The following is a 13,898-nucleotide window of genomic DNA, read 5'->3' on the forward strand; positions in this document are numbered from 1 at the left end:
CAATTAGACTAATAATCCCATTTCTAATCACACACACAAATGCCAGTAATGAGATAATAACAAGAAAAAAAAATGCAGATGTAGGTAAAATATTCAGGGAAATGGGAGGAAAGAAAAGGGTACCAGCAGATATGTAGATGTTTTTGCTGTGTAAATAAGAAGGAGAAGCATAATGTAGCAAGCTAGGCTAATGAAGATAAACAAGAAACATTAAGTATATAGCTAACTAGGGCTGCAACATTAAACACAAAATGCATTGATACTTTTCTTTGTGCAGAGAGAGAGAGAGAGATCAGTGCTAATTGGAGAAGAATCTGGAGAGATGAGACGACCAGAAGAAAAGAAGAATAAGGAGGAGAAGAGATGAAGAAATGGAGTTGCCTAATTGATCCATTCATCAATTAAAAGTCAGTACTATGTATGTAGTACATACATATTGCAGTACAAGTTTTTTTTTTCTTCTTTCATTTTTTGCTTTAGACCATCCTCATTCTCTCTCTCATGCATGTGTCCTCAAATCATATTATAAGCAACCAAAAAATCGAAATTTAGTTAGATTTTAAATTAGTTTAATTTATATTATGCAACTCTACTTGATTAATCTACATTGAAAATTCTCTCTCTAGTAACTTTTCTCTCAGTTCTCTCTAAAAACCAAAGGAAGCAGTTTTACTTTTTCTTCCTCAGATATCTGCCCTGTTTTTTTCCTTTTTTTTTAATAGTTTTCTTTCTTATTTTTTTAATATGATTTCTAATCTCTTGTGGAGTTTTGAGTACCTACTAGTGGATATAGGGTTTTTTCATAGAGAATTGTCCAGCAAAATACAGTTATATAGTGTTTGGTTAAATTCAATAATTACAATTATTTGAAATTCAATTGAATTTCAAATAAAAATTGAGGAATTCAATTGAATTTCAAATAAAACTCATTTCAAATAAATTACACAGTTTGATTTGGTTTGATATAACTTGAAACAAAAAATTGAATTGAATTGAATTCCATATAATTTTGTTTTGGTTTAATTTGCTCTTAACTTCTCTAAATATATATATATATAATTTTCTATTATAAAAAAAATCTTATTCACCATATATGTATAATAATAATAATAATAATCACAATTAATAAAATATAAATTTAATATAGTGAGAATTGATATTAATTCTCATATTAGCATGTGTAAGAAAGTTTTCAATCCCCTCAACCAAACAATTCAAGAGAAAATTTTAAGATAGACTGCCGGTTTCAAATTCCATCAAAACTTGATGGAATTAATTGTAGTTATAACCAATTCCATAGAATTCAATTTCTAAAATTAAATTCTAATTTCTCCTTAAACCAAAGAGAGAAAACATGAAATTCAATTAAATTCCACAAAATTTGAGGAATTGAAATTGAACCAAACATACCTTTAAGGACACAAAAGCAGCTGATACTAGAAGTTACAGAGTCACCAAATCATAAACACAGAAATAATAATAACCTAGCAACTACGACATAAAAGCAACCAAGAAAGCCACAATTATACTTTACCATAGCCTAATCCTACTCAGTCTTATATGCAGCCAGCATCAGCTTTGCCTGCTCCCTTATCAACTCATTCCTCTTCAGAAACAGCTCCAATTCAGCAACATGCAACTGCCTCCATTTCTCTTCCATCTCAGCCTTTTTGGCTCCCTCCAACATATCCAGTCCCCTCTTTACCACATACTCTTCCATTCCTGCTACACTCGCAGTCCTATCAAACTCTACAATCTGTTTCAGACCAGAATGGCTTTCAGTCTCAACCTCCATCTTATCAACCTTCTCAGTCTCCTTCTCCACGTCCAAACACTGTTCAGCATTCAATGTATCAAAACTCTTGCTTCTCTGATTATTACCGCCATTCATCTTTGCTTTGCCATTAGACTTAACACCCAAGTCAACTCCTCTCCCACTAATTGCTTCACTACCCCATATCTTTTTTGACAAATCGAAGGATTTCTGGTCATGAGCCTTCGAAAACGTCTTATTTTCACCCTTCTTCCCTTTACTCACATGGTTCTCAAATTTCTTCTTTAATCTCCAAACCTTATCCTTCAACTGGCTTAAAGAGACATCAAAGTGAAGCGATTTCTTAATGAAATCATGAAACGAGGTCATATCCTTCGAGGGGTCAGTTCCTTTCTTTTTAGTGAAATCAATGATGCCTTTTAACACCGCAATCTCATCATCCTCGCTCCAGAGCCGCTGAAACAGCTGTTTCTTCGTATCCTCGGACTTCTCAACAACTCCATCAGATTCCGAATCCTTCTTCTTGCGCCGCTTAGAGTCTTTCGGGTCGCGATCACTCTCACTGGCCCTCTTCACCGCGGCCGTTGACTTCGCGGTAGCAGGACTTGATGCCGAGGGTTTAGATCTAGGCTTCGTGGTTTTGGTAGGAGTCTCCTCCATGGGCTTAGAAGCGATGGGCTTGACAGTGGCGTCACGGGCATGATTAGGTCGGTCATCATCGGAGTCGGATTCAGAGTCAGACTCATCAGACTCGGATTCGGAATCAGGCTTCTTGTGAACTGGTTTTGCAGTTTGGATCTGTGACGCTGGTTGAGAAGAGGGTTTTTGCGGCTTTCCCTGAGTCTCTTCTTCTTCAGATGAAGATCCCTCTTCCTCTTCTCCGTCGTCTTCTTCTCCACTGGAGCTTTCCTCTTCTTGAGAAGAAGAAGCAGCCGGTGGATCTTCCAAGGGAGTAGATCGTTTTGGTGCCATTGATTTGAACGAAGTCGGAGAGAGCTAGGGTTTTGTGGGAATTAGGGTACGATTCAAGACTCCAGAACCAGAAGCCGATTTGTAGATATAGGGTTTTGATGTTATGTGGCTCTACTAAACTACTCAGCGAGCTATGTAATTTGATTAATGTTTAAATTATAATAATTATATCTAATTTATATTTTTCATAATTTTTATTTATTTTATTTATATATATATATTAAAAAAATATTTTTTTATTAATTTTTAAAAAATTCTTTTAAAATAAAGTAAAATAAAATAAAACAAAATTATAATATTTAATTTATATATTATTATAATATAAAAAATAAATAATAATTTAAAAATAGATAAAAATGATAAAACTGAAAGAGTATATTATAAATCTATTTATTTTAAAATTTATTATTTTTATAATACAAAAGTAATGAATCATAACAAGGGGAAAAAAACTTATGACATTTAATGATATACTTGTCTTAGATGCATCATTAGTTGGGCTTACATTCCTTCAAAGCATAAGGTGTATGTGATAAAGTAACATTAATATAAAAAATTATATTTAATTTTATTATTTTTATTAATTGGAGGTTAATTAAGATTTAAACTCAAAAAATTATAATTTAAAAATAATAAAATAGATAAAAATTATGAAATACCTTTCTGTTTGGCCAGCAAATAAAGGGACTGCTCCATCTGTCGGTGAATTGGATTATACAACAAATTGTGCTTATGATATGAGGATTAGCAAGATTCATAGATGTCTTGAAGACATGATTATTGAGCAGCTCAACAATAGAGGTAGATGTGGAGTCAGATTTGAATTGAAAATCAGGGTAGTTAGAAGATTATCATTGGCCTCCCAAAATGAGCTCTTTTTGCCCTTGCCTCTCTCTGCCCTTGTCCGATGATGACTTCTTCCGAGAAAAAGAAGACATAGTCCCTCTCTGCAAGGACACCAGCTCGAATTTCTTCACCAGTCTTCTCTTCTTGCTAATCGTCCTAATAGGGACGGCATACAGCTCCTGAGTCAACTGAGAATTTTTTCTCTTTAAACTCTCGGCGACCTTTTTAGTTGAAAAAGTGTGATATGGGCTAACCATCATGGACATTTGTGCCGCTTCTCAAGACCGGAGCGCCTTTAGTAGAAGGGGATGACCCCAGCTCGGTCGACCAAGGCCAACTCCATGTTAGTCCCAATAGTGGGTGGAGTCATGGTTTGAGTCAGAGTTGGCTCATCCCCTAACATCTCCACCACTACGTCCATGATCTTCCTTGTTTTGAAGGTATTGATAAATATACGGACGGATGACATGCCCATCTTTGGAGAAGTTTTGAGGCATTGAAATTATGTTCATAGGAACTATAGAAGCTGAAACATAAATAAAAAATTTAGACACAAAATAACAAAATAGTAATGCAATAAAAAAAATAACAACAAATGAAACAATTGATACTGATAGAGTAACAATAAGAGGATGAGCCAAAAAAAATATAGTACTTAGAAGGTAAGAAAGTTATCTAGAAAAAAATAAAAAAATATAGTCATTTCATCCTAAGTTTTTAGACCCCACTCAAAGTTCTCTGTAGCCCCAACCGGCAAAATGTCTGCCTAATGTTTTATGGAGGCTTATGACCGGTAAAGATGGTCAGACCAGTCTTACAAAAAAAACTCAAAAATTCATTATTTGCCTTAAAAAATTTTTAAAAAAAAGCTCTAAACAGACCCAAAGAAGGGAAAAAAAACCCACACCCTTAAAAAATTAAAAAATAGAATGAAAAAAGAAAAACAAAGAAAGAGAAAGAAAGACCATAGTCGACTTTCTTTAAATAGAAGACAAGTCTTCTTTCGGACTGCGCATCCACAAGGTTAGGAGATGGAAGGAAAGAGAATAGGGCGATAAATAAATGTAATGGGTCTCCCTAAAAAAAGCTCGAAAAATAGCCTCGGAAAGAGGAAAAGGAGTGACTCTGGAAATGATATTCTCGACCTAGAGAAACAATAAGGGAGCCATTGGAGAAAGAATGTGTACCTTTAGCTCAAAACTCAAAGAGAAAAGGAAAGAGATGAAAACAAGCTCAATGATAGCAACAAGAGCAAAAAGGACAACAACAGCAGAGCAAGAAGAACAACAAGAGAAAAAGGGATAACAAGAGTAGAGAAAGAAGGAAGTCTTCTATTTATATCCAAAATCGGGCATGGATGAACATTTAAAACTCTGCATCTCGGTATTCTAGGCTTACAGTTGCCTTCGAGGACAAACTAAATTCACTTATCCAACGGTCATAAATAACTATCGAACAAACGAAAAAATATCTGATAACATATAAAATATAATATTTATTTCGATTATGACACATGTACACGATCCAACTAGCTCTGGCAATCGAAAAAAATTGACCTAGATAAAAACCGGGTAGGCCGAGCACTAGCCGATTTGATTAGAGGGTAAATGCAAATCCTCAGCGCAATTGTCGGCTCTACGGATCATCGTCGAGATCATAAATATGCGTATTGTGGATCAGGTTTATATAACACGAACGAATATATAAAGTATGGGCTAACTGACTCTGTATTCATTAGCTGACTATGTACCATTAAAAATATTTCTATATAATCTGATAAATGTGATGCAAGAATTGTTATAACGACTTTTATTACTTTTTGAAACTTTAAGTTATCCCAAACTAAAATTTTTTGATCTATTAATTCTCCAGCAAATTTATTAAATTTTTTATCCGATCCAACTCTTGTCCAAATGTCCACGTCTAATCAACTCATTAGATTTTATTTTATTAAAAATAAATAAATAATTACTGTTTAAAAAAAATCTAATATTTATATATTTTATATTAGTATTATATTTAATTCTCGAAATTCTTCGAAAAAAAAGATAAAGATAACTTAAGAGTTTAGAATTTAGCGTTTGAAATTAGATTCCTTAATCAAACATATGCTGGAATATTCGCGACATGCATGCTGAAATATTCCATTTATCTTTGGCAAAACTTTTAATAATTAATTTATAATTACATTTATAAGACCGACTTAAAAAAAATATTCATTAATAAGAAGGCAAAGGACTTGTTTGGCTCGCTGTTAAAGCTATTGCTAGAAAAATATTTTCTTAAAAATACTATATAGAAAATATTAAAAAATAATTTAAAATTATTATTAACATAATTTAATTATAAAATATTAAAATAATAAAATATTTTAATAAATGAATTCTTCTACCTTGAATAAAAATTTAAATTTTAGCAGTGAATTGTTTTTTTAGTGTAAGTAATTAAATCTCTATATATGACAATATATAAATAAATATAATGATTTTTAAAATATTTTAATGTTTTATTCAAATATATAAATAATAATTTATAATCACTATTTTAGTTTTATTGGTCTCCTCCACCACAAAGTTGGATTAAGATTAATATTGACGCCTCTTTAAACTCGCAACGAAATTAACTAGGTTTCGACTGTGTAGTCCGAGATGTTAATTGTAGATTTATGGCGGCCAAAGTAGGCTGTTTTTGCAGTCAGACGAAGGTTAAGTGTGCTAAGCCAATGGCTTTTCGAGAGGTGTTGAGCTGGATTAAAGAGTGCGGATGGTATCGAGTTCTTTTCGAATCGGATGCTCAGATTCTTATTATGTCCATTACCAATGTTTCGTTAGTTGATTTATCACTTTTTGATATTTTGGTTTAAGATTGTAAATTACTTCTATCCAGTTATGAAGAAGTAATATGTGATTTTATTCACCGGTCGAATGATGTCGCTCATGTTCTAGCAATATCGACTCATTCTGAGTCAGGTCAAGGAGTTTAGATTCATGTCCCTCCTCCTCATATAGTTTTTCTGATCGTTTTAAATTAATAATATTTCTCTCATTTTCAAAAAAAAAAGTATTATTTTAAATATTAAATTTATTATTCTGGTTAATGAATCATTTAATATTTAATAAGCTTTATTAAAATTATTTAATATTTTAGTATCATTTTTAGTAATTTAAATTTATTATCCATTGAAATTTTTATTTTAGTGATCGGTTTTAAAATTATCTAATAATTAAATATGTTATTTTAGTAGTGCCAATCTCAAATTTTAATTTTATTATATTTATGTATATTCTAAATTTTTTAATTTGCTAACTCTAATAGAGTTAATAAACTAAAAGAATTAAGAATATTTTAGATATTTTTATATAAAGTATAAATTAAATATTATCATAATTATTTTAATACAATTTCATTATCCCATGTTAAACTATTATATGCTTGCGCAAACAAAAAATAAATCCTATCCAGAAATTTTTTTTATCGATATATAATATATTACATTATAACAAAGGTAAAAAGAGCTATATATAAGAGGATCTAAAAAAAAATTCAAAATTCAAATGAGAGCAAATCAAATTAAATAAAATAAATAAATTAAAAATTAAATTAAATTAAATCAAAACACTAAATTAAACCAATTAAAATCAAATGAAAAATATGTCGCAAATTCTAATATTACCATCGCACTGACTATACACTCCAATAGTTCTATATCAATGTAACCATCGACCAAATCTCTTTGATTCAATATTTTTTACAACATTGCAAATGATATTGGAATAGAGAGACAAGCAATAGATAGAAAGAGAATGATACTCGGCCAAAAATAAAATGCGAAAGAAAACACATATAGACAAAAAATCAAACTGAATAAGGTCCGGTGGAAAATCATTAAAGACCATCTAATCAGCCGCACAAGAAGAGCATATGGCAGAGTTCAGCTATTCACAATGTTTAGAGGCGGTACTCATTAGACGTAGCGGTGCAGTCCCCAAATACCATACTATTAAAATAAAAATTCGATTTCAGCTATTCACGATTTTTGAATGCGGTAGTCATTAGACGTAGCGGTGTGGTTCTTAAATATCACACTATCAAAATAAAGATCCAATTTCAGCTATTCACGATTTTTAGAGACGGTACTCATTAGACGTAGCGGTGCGGTTCTCAAATATCACACTATCAAAATAAAGATTCGATTCAGATACCAACCGCAATTTTTAGTGATGCAAATTTATCAAAATAACTTCCTCATTAAAAACAATAAAACCTGAAATATGCATGACAAGAGAACGAACAGAAGATATGGATTTTCAAAAATTCAAAATAAAAGATCAACTAATCAACCATGTGTGTTTGCCATTAGTAGTGTCTTTGCGATTAGTGTCGTTTTTGTAGTGTCTGTACATGTAACTAGACGTTGTACTTCTGTAGTAATTAGGCACATAATTGCTCTAATTTCTGCTTCGATATTTGAAAATCGTGTCGATGAATCGATGCACTCGATATTAACAAGGCACGTGATTGGATAGTTCAGTTTTGATTTTTAATTTTATTTGATTATTGATTTTAATTTATACTTAATTTGATTTAATTGTTTTGGTTTGGTTTCTTTCTGAGCTTTATTTTCTATAGCAACACGGACCTTGCATAAATGAATAGGCATTGATTAAAAGAAAAAATCAATAAAAAATTAATAAAAAAAAGGGTCAAAACCCAATTGCCTTGCAAAGGTGCAAAACGCGACCCCACAACAAACGCTCTGTTCGTCATCTTCAGCAACACTACAACACTGTCTACCACCCAGCAATAAGTAACAACAATGGAGATTAACGGACGACCTCCGATCAGACCCATCACCGCAACAAGAAGAATCATCCAAATTCAAGCCCCTCTTCATCTTCCTCAGCTTCTCTTCTCAATCCCCAACTTCTAATACGTAATTTTCACTCACTTTCAGAGATATAAGCAAAACTTTTGCTATTCACAGCTATAGATATAAAGATATAGAGACAGTGAAGGAGAAATGGATCCAGAGCAGACATTTATAAGGGTACAAGACAGGTTCTCGCAGATGCTAACTCCCAAAGTCAGGGTTGCTATGGAATATATGTATTTGTTTATAGCCGTTACTCTCTTTTGTATTCTCGTTGTCATGCACGCCAATTATGTTCAAGAGGTGATTTTTAATGCTCTGGTCCTTTTTTTTTTCAATAATTAAATGGGTTTTTGAGGCTTTTAATTGTTTGGTTTATTTCTCTATTTGATTCTTATACTCTACTGTTTGTAGTGATTTGTTATATGCTTTTGAAAATTGAATGATTTCATTTTGAGGGAGCTTAAGCTTGGTGTTGGTTTCTGGTTGTAGAAACCAAATTCTTGTTAGTTTTGCCCTCTTAACTTTGAGATTACTGTTTTCTTTTAGCGGAAGAAGCAAAATGGAGGGGGGAAGTATCAGATTGATAAAAGTGTAGCATATGCAAATTTTGAATATACCCAAAAAAAAGGGAAAAAAAACTTTCTAGTGTTATTTGAGCCAAATATAGGGAATAAGCTTCTTTCTTTTATAATATTTTGTTTCTTGATCCTGAACACTTTTTTTAATGAGAAACTTATTGTTTTGCAAATGAAGCCTGGATGTTGTAGTGAGCTCTCTGGTGCTGAAACAATGGAGGCACAACTTATTCAAATCAAGTTATACAGTTGCTAGAATATGTTCAAGCTGAAAACATAAAAAATTTAGTCTGCTAGAATATCTTTGTTATGAGAAAATTTTGTCTGCTTATTTTCTAATGTATCAACTTAAAACTTCATTTTTGTTTATTCATTATTTTATTCACTTTGTATTTATCATTATAAATTGTTGCTGTTAATCTTTGGCATCGACAGTTTAATTGTAGTACATTTATTTTCTTAATATTTTCCATTTGCTGGTTGGTTTTAGTCTCATGGATTGAATGCTGATTTCTGCTTCTTTATATAGATAACCAGTGCAGGCTTGTGGTCTCGCAATGAATCTGAGTTCAATTCAGCAGATGTTCCTGGAGTGGAGACTGTATCAAGTAAACTAATATGCTAAACATGGACGAAGATGGATTGACGTTCCTGTCTCCAAAGGTTTGGTTTAATTGGATTGGTTTGAGTGCCAGGAGAGGGAAGCTAGCACTGAAGTTCTGAAAGACTGATTCTGAAAATCTTGAATGTCAACCTGGAAGCTCTAGCAGCAGTGATAGTTCTAAGCCAATAGTTGATGACGTTGTTGCTAAAACTCATAAAGTGGAGACACACAGTAATTTCCCTGTTTTAGCCAAGGAAACTCTGAAATTAGCCATTATTCATTTTGGCAAAAAATGGCACAGGCGTTTTTCATTCATTTGGAGAATGCAGTGCAAATGATACGGAGTTTCCACAAGTTGTGGGTGAGATTATCGAATAAAACTCATTACTGGTGCTGAATTCTGCATTTTCCTGTTCCCTTTTTCTGTGTCTATATCACAGTCACTGCACTAGTAATGGAGTATCTTCATAATACTTTCAAAACATAGGGCTTTGTTTCTATTACCTTCATTTCTGGCAAGCCTTTTCATGTGACAGCTTACATCTGTCGTGAAGCGTGAACCATAATAAGTATGCTACAATCTGCTGAAATATAATTCAAGAGTGAGGGTACACGGGTTAGAACTCTATTTTTTATGTCAATTGTCAAAGAGGCTTTAATATCCTATTAAAGAATCACCCAATCTGAAAATTTAAAATGGTGGGTGATGGCATGAGCAAAGTTTTATCCTTTAGTGGTTGCTGATAACTATATCTTTTGTGACCTGGAGCCACTGTCCTAGATCATTATTCAAATGTAGATGGGTGGTTAGTGAAATACTGAAATTAGACCTTTTATCCTTTGAGAGTAATGTAGCCACATTAGTGCTTAAAAATTTTGATATTACAATTTTATGCCTGTTGATTTCTGCATAGTTCTTCTCTTTAGTACAAAGTATTTTGTATAACTTCTGCTGTTCAGTATACTGTTAAATCTCAATTTAAGGATGTAAGAGTGATTTGCTTGTTGCCTCAAATTTAAAGTTGGTACTGGCTAAAATATGTTTTCCAACATTGGAATGTGTTGTTAGTCAATATATTAGAAGATACCTGGCAGTTGTTCCTGAGGCAGAGAAGTTCTTTGAAAATTAATTGCTTGGGCATTAACCATATTTGGCTGAACTATGTGTATTCTAGTGGAAATATGAGGATAGGAAAAAGATATCCTCTTTGACCATAGCACAAATTTGGAAAGGAAATTAGGGTGAACATGAGTAAAATTAACCCTTGGTCCTTAAGAGAGAGAGAGAGAGAGAGAGAGAGAGAGAGATGGACCTCTCATTTTCCATTCTTCCATTGTCATTCCTCCCTTCTCTTTGTTCCCAAATATTCTTAAATGGTTGAGATATTATAAGAAATATGCTTAATTTTATTTGCTTAAAATTTGATAGACTATAAGAATTAAGAGTTCCTTTGCTTGAATTTTAAATTTCAAGTGCAGAATATCACAGGCATACATTTAAATCTTGATGTTCCCAAGTGGATGAGAATACTTTACTTGGACAGGCTTAACACATATGCAGGTATACTAGCTTATTATTTGCTTGTTTACCAATTAACATGAAGTTGTAGACACTAAGTAGTTTGCATTCCTCTTTCTGTCAAGGTAGTTCTTCTTTCTCTTCTATAATGTCTTTTTTTGGGTCCTCACTTGGTTAAATGAGGATCTCAAATCACATTGATCTGATGAAGAACAAAGTATAAATAAATGTTAGGTTTTTAGAGTTAGGAAATAACCCTAAAGGTCATCATTTTTAGTTTTAGATGCTTACAAGTTGTTTAGGGTTAGTGTGGAAAGCCTTTACTTAGAGATTATCTTTTAATTTCTTCTGGGTATTAATCCTACTTTGGTGTTATGCAATTTTGTTGTATTAAATTTACAGACATGCAAAAGTTTTGATGAAGTTTATTGATATAAAATGTAAATCCAACAGATGGGAGAAATTTCTTTTACTTAGAGATAGATTTAAATGGGTTTCATAATTTTGTTCTTTAGGTCTGGTGGTCACTATAAGGTTTTGATATATCCAGACAATGCAAAATAGTCTGGATATAACTTTTTGACCTCATTTTTAATTGATGGATAATTACTTCTCTGATGAATTGTACTTGTTGGCTTCATTATAGACTATTTTGCAACCAAGTGTGGCGTGCTTATGATGTCCCTGTTTGTTTTTTTCACCACCACAATGTCAGTTTCCTTTACATTGAGAGAGACACAGACTCGAATGCTGAAATTTACAGGTGTGCTTTATTTCAATTTGTATTTAGAGGATGTGTAACCATGTTATGGCCATTTAATAAATGCATCTACCTTGAATGTTGGCTCAAAGTTTGAACTGTTAGGTTTTCTAGGAACTATAATCTTTGTGCTGATGTTTTTTAACAGAGGCTTCTATCCATTGAATTCTGTCATTTAATGTAGTAGATATTTTATAGCCTTCATCAGGTTATTCCTTTGGATATCATCGCATGTACTTTCATGAAATTTTGCAGAGCATCTTCAACACCATGCTCGGCATCGACTGCGAACCTTTCAGTTGATCTTTGTGCATGTGATTGAGTCGCTTGTCTTTGTTCCTGTAAGGACAAATTTTGTTGAGTTACTAGTAGTGATGAGTTACTCTAACAATCAACTCTCCAATTTCTTCTTTTAATTTCCATTTTTTGCTTGATATCATTCTCATTCAGTAATATTTAAGTAGTCCTCACTCAAATTGATTTATAGATTTTAGTATTGGCTTTGCAGATAATGATTGGGATCTTGTTTTCTCTGTTCGAGTTTTATGATGATCAGCTTTTGGCTTTCATGTTCTTAATTCTTGTTTGGTTGTGTGAACTATTCACACTGATCAGGTCATTCTCCTCCTCTAATTGTTATGCATGCCCTATATATGATACAGTCTGGCCATCATATCTTACATGTTTTCTTGCATAGTTCATGCTACAGCTGGGGGCCGCTGTGTGTGTATGCTTATTTCCTTCCCATATATTGAGATTTTGCGTGCTCTCGTTTTGCAGTGTGCCGACGCCAATATCAATGAAGTTCCTTCCGCGCTTCTTTTTGCTCTATTTTCTGGTTTTTCACATCTACTTCTTTTCCTATGCATATGGTATGGACCTAATGATCTCTCTCTCTGTTAGCTCAAAAATCTTACTTTTATCTGAAGATATTGATCAAATAATTTTCCAGGTTTTTCATACTTGGCGCTCTCTACAACTGCAGCATTCATGCAGCACCTCATTCTATACTTCTGGAACCTTTTTGAGGTAACATTCAGAATCTGATTTCACATATTTGGCATTGTTATAGTCATTGTTATACATGGACTTGCAGCCATAACTGGTCCTGCAATTACGCATTGATGAAACTTGCATATTCTTTTATTTCATGTTGCAAATTTGTTAAAAGGGCACAGTTCAATCTCCTGTCCTGAGTATGAATATTTCTGTATCCTTTGCAACGGTTAATGACAGACAGTCGCAGCTCCAACACCACCCAGACTTCCATATCACATCCTCTACCATTCTTGCATCAACTTTACACATTACAGGATTGAACACCAGGAATGAAGGTTCTGTTAACAACGTTTTGGCCTCTGGACCTGGATTTAGAATTAGACTGGGATCTGAACAAGCAATTCCAGCAGATGGCGTAGAACCTCCTGGACCTCAACAATGCATGGGAAGTGACAATCTGGCAGGCTAGGCAATACTATGCAGATTCCAGGTCAAGCAGATCTTAGGCAACCAGAAACTGGTCAAAGCCCTGGTTCCATGAACTCGTTTAGTTCACTGCTGTTATGGATCTTGGGAGGGGCTACTCCTGAAGGCCTCAACTCGCTTTTTTCAATGTTTAGAGATGTGAGAGAGCAAGAACGAGTTTATGCCAACTCCACCAGATCTGAAAACCGTGCAAACCAGGATGTTCAATTATTGCTTGAATTACTTCTGAGTGTTGGTTTTTTAGTGTTGATCTCTGTAGTTTATGTTAATCACATAATATATCAGGGTGTATGCTGGAATTTTTGTATAGAGCATGCAATATGTATCATTAATATACTATTATTTCTATTGCTTAATTACTAGATTGTTTTTAGAATTAATAAATTTTACTTCTTCACTATATATTAAAAATAAAAATTATTAGATAATAAATTATCATCTAGAATATAATATAAAATATATAAAAAATCTATCTTGAAAGGAACAGTAA

General features: G+C 32.9%; 1 protein-coding gene and 1 pseudogene across 1 annotated transcript; one reads left to right on the forward strand and one right to left on the reverse strand.

Moving 5' to 3' along the window:
- Positions 1-1,346: 1,346 nt before the first annotated feature.
- Positions 1,347-2,867, reverse strand: LOC110619834 (GLABROUS1 enhancer-binding protein-like). The gene has a single exon (XM_021763401.2). The coding sequence runs from the start codon at positions 2,744-2,746 to the stop codon at positions 1,547-1,549; it is 1,200 nt and encodes a 399-aa protein (XP_021619093.1). The 5' UTR covers positions 2,747-2,867; the 3' UTR covers positions 1,347-1,546.
- Positions 2,868-8,272: 5,405 nt separating this feature from the next.
- Positions 8,273-13,805, forward strand: LOC110619567 (annotated as a pseudogene).
- The last annotated feature ends 93 nt before the right edge of the window (positions 13,806-13,898 follow it).

The sequence above is a fragment of the Manihot esculenta genome, chromosome 7 (assembly GCF_001659605.2).
Source record: "Manihot esculenta cultivar AM560-2 chromosome 7, M.esculenta_v8, whole genome shotgun sequence".
Classification (NCBI taxonomy): domain Eukaryota; kingdom Viridiplantae; phylum Streptophyta; class Magnoliopsida; order Malpighiales; family Euphorbiaceae; genus Manihot; species Manihot esculenta.

Excerpts from the sequence above, each read along its gene's own strand:
- LOC110619834 (XM_021763401.2), bottom strand. The coding sequence starts at position 2,746 with ATGGCACCAAAACGATCTACTCCCTTGGAAGATCCACCGGCTGCTTCT.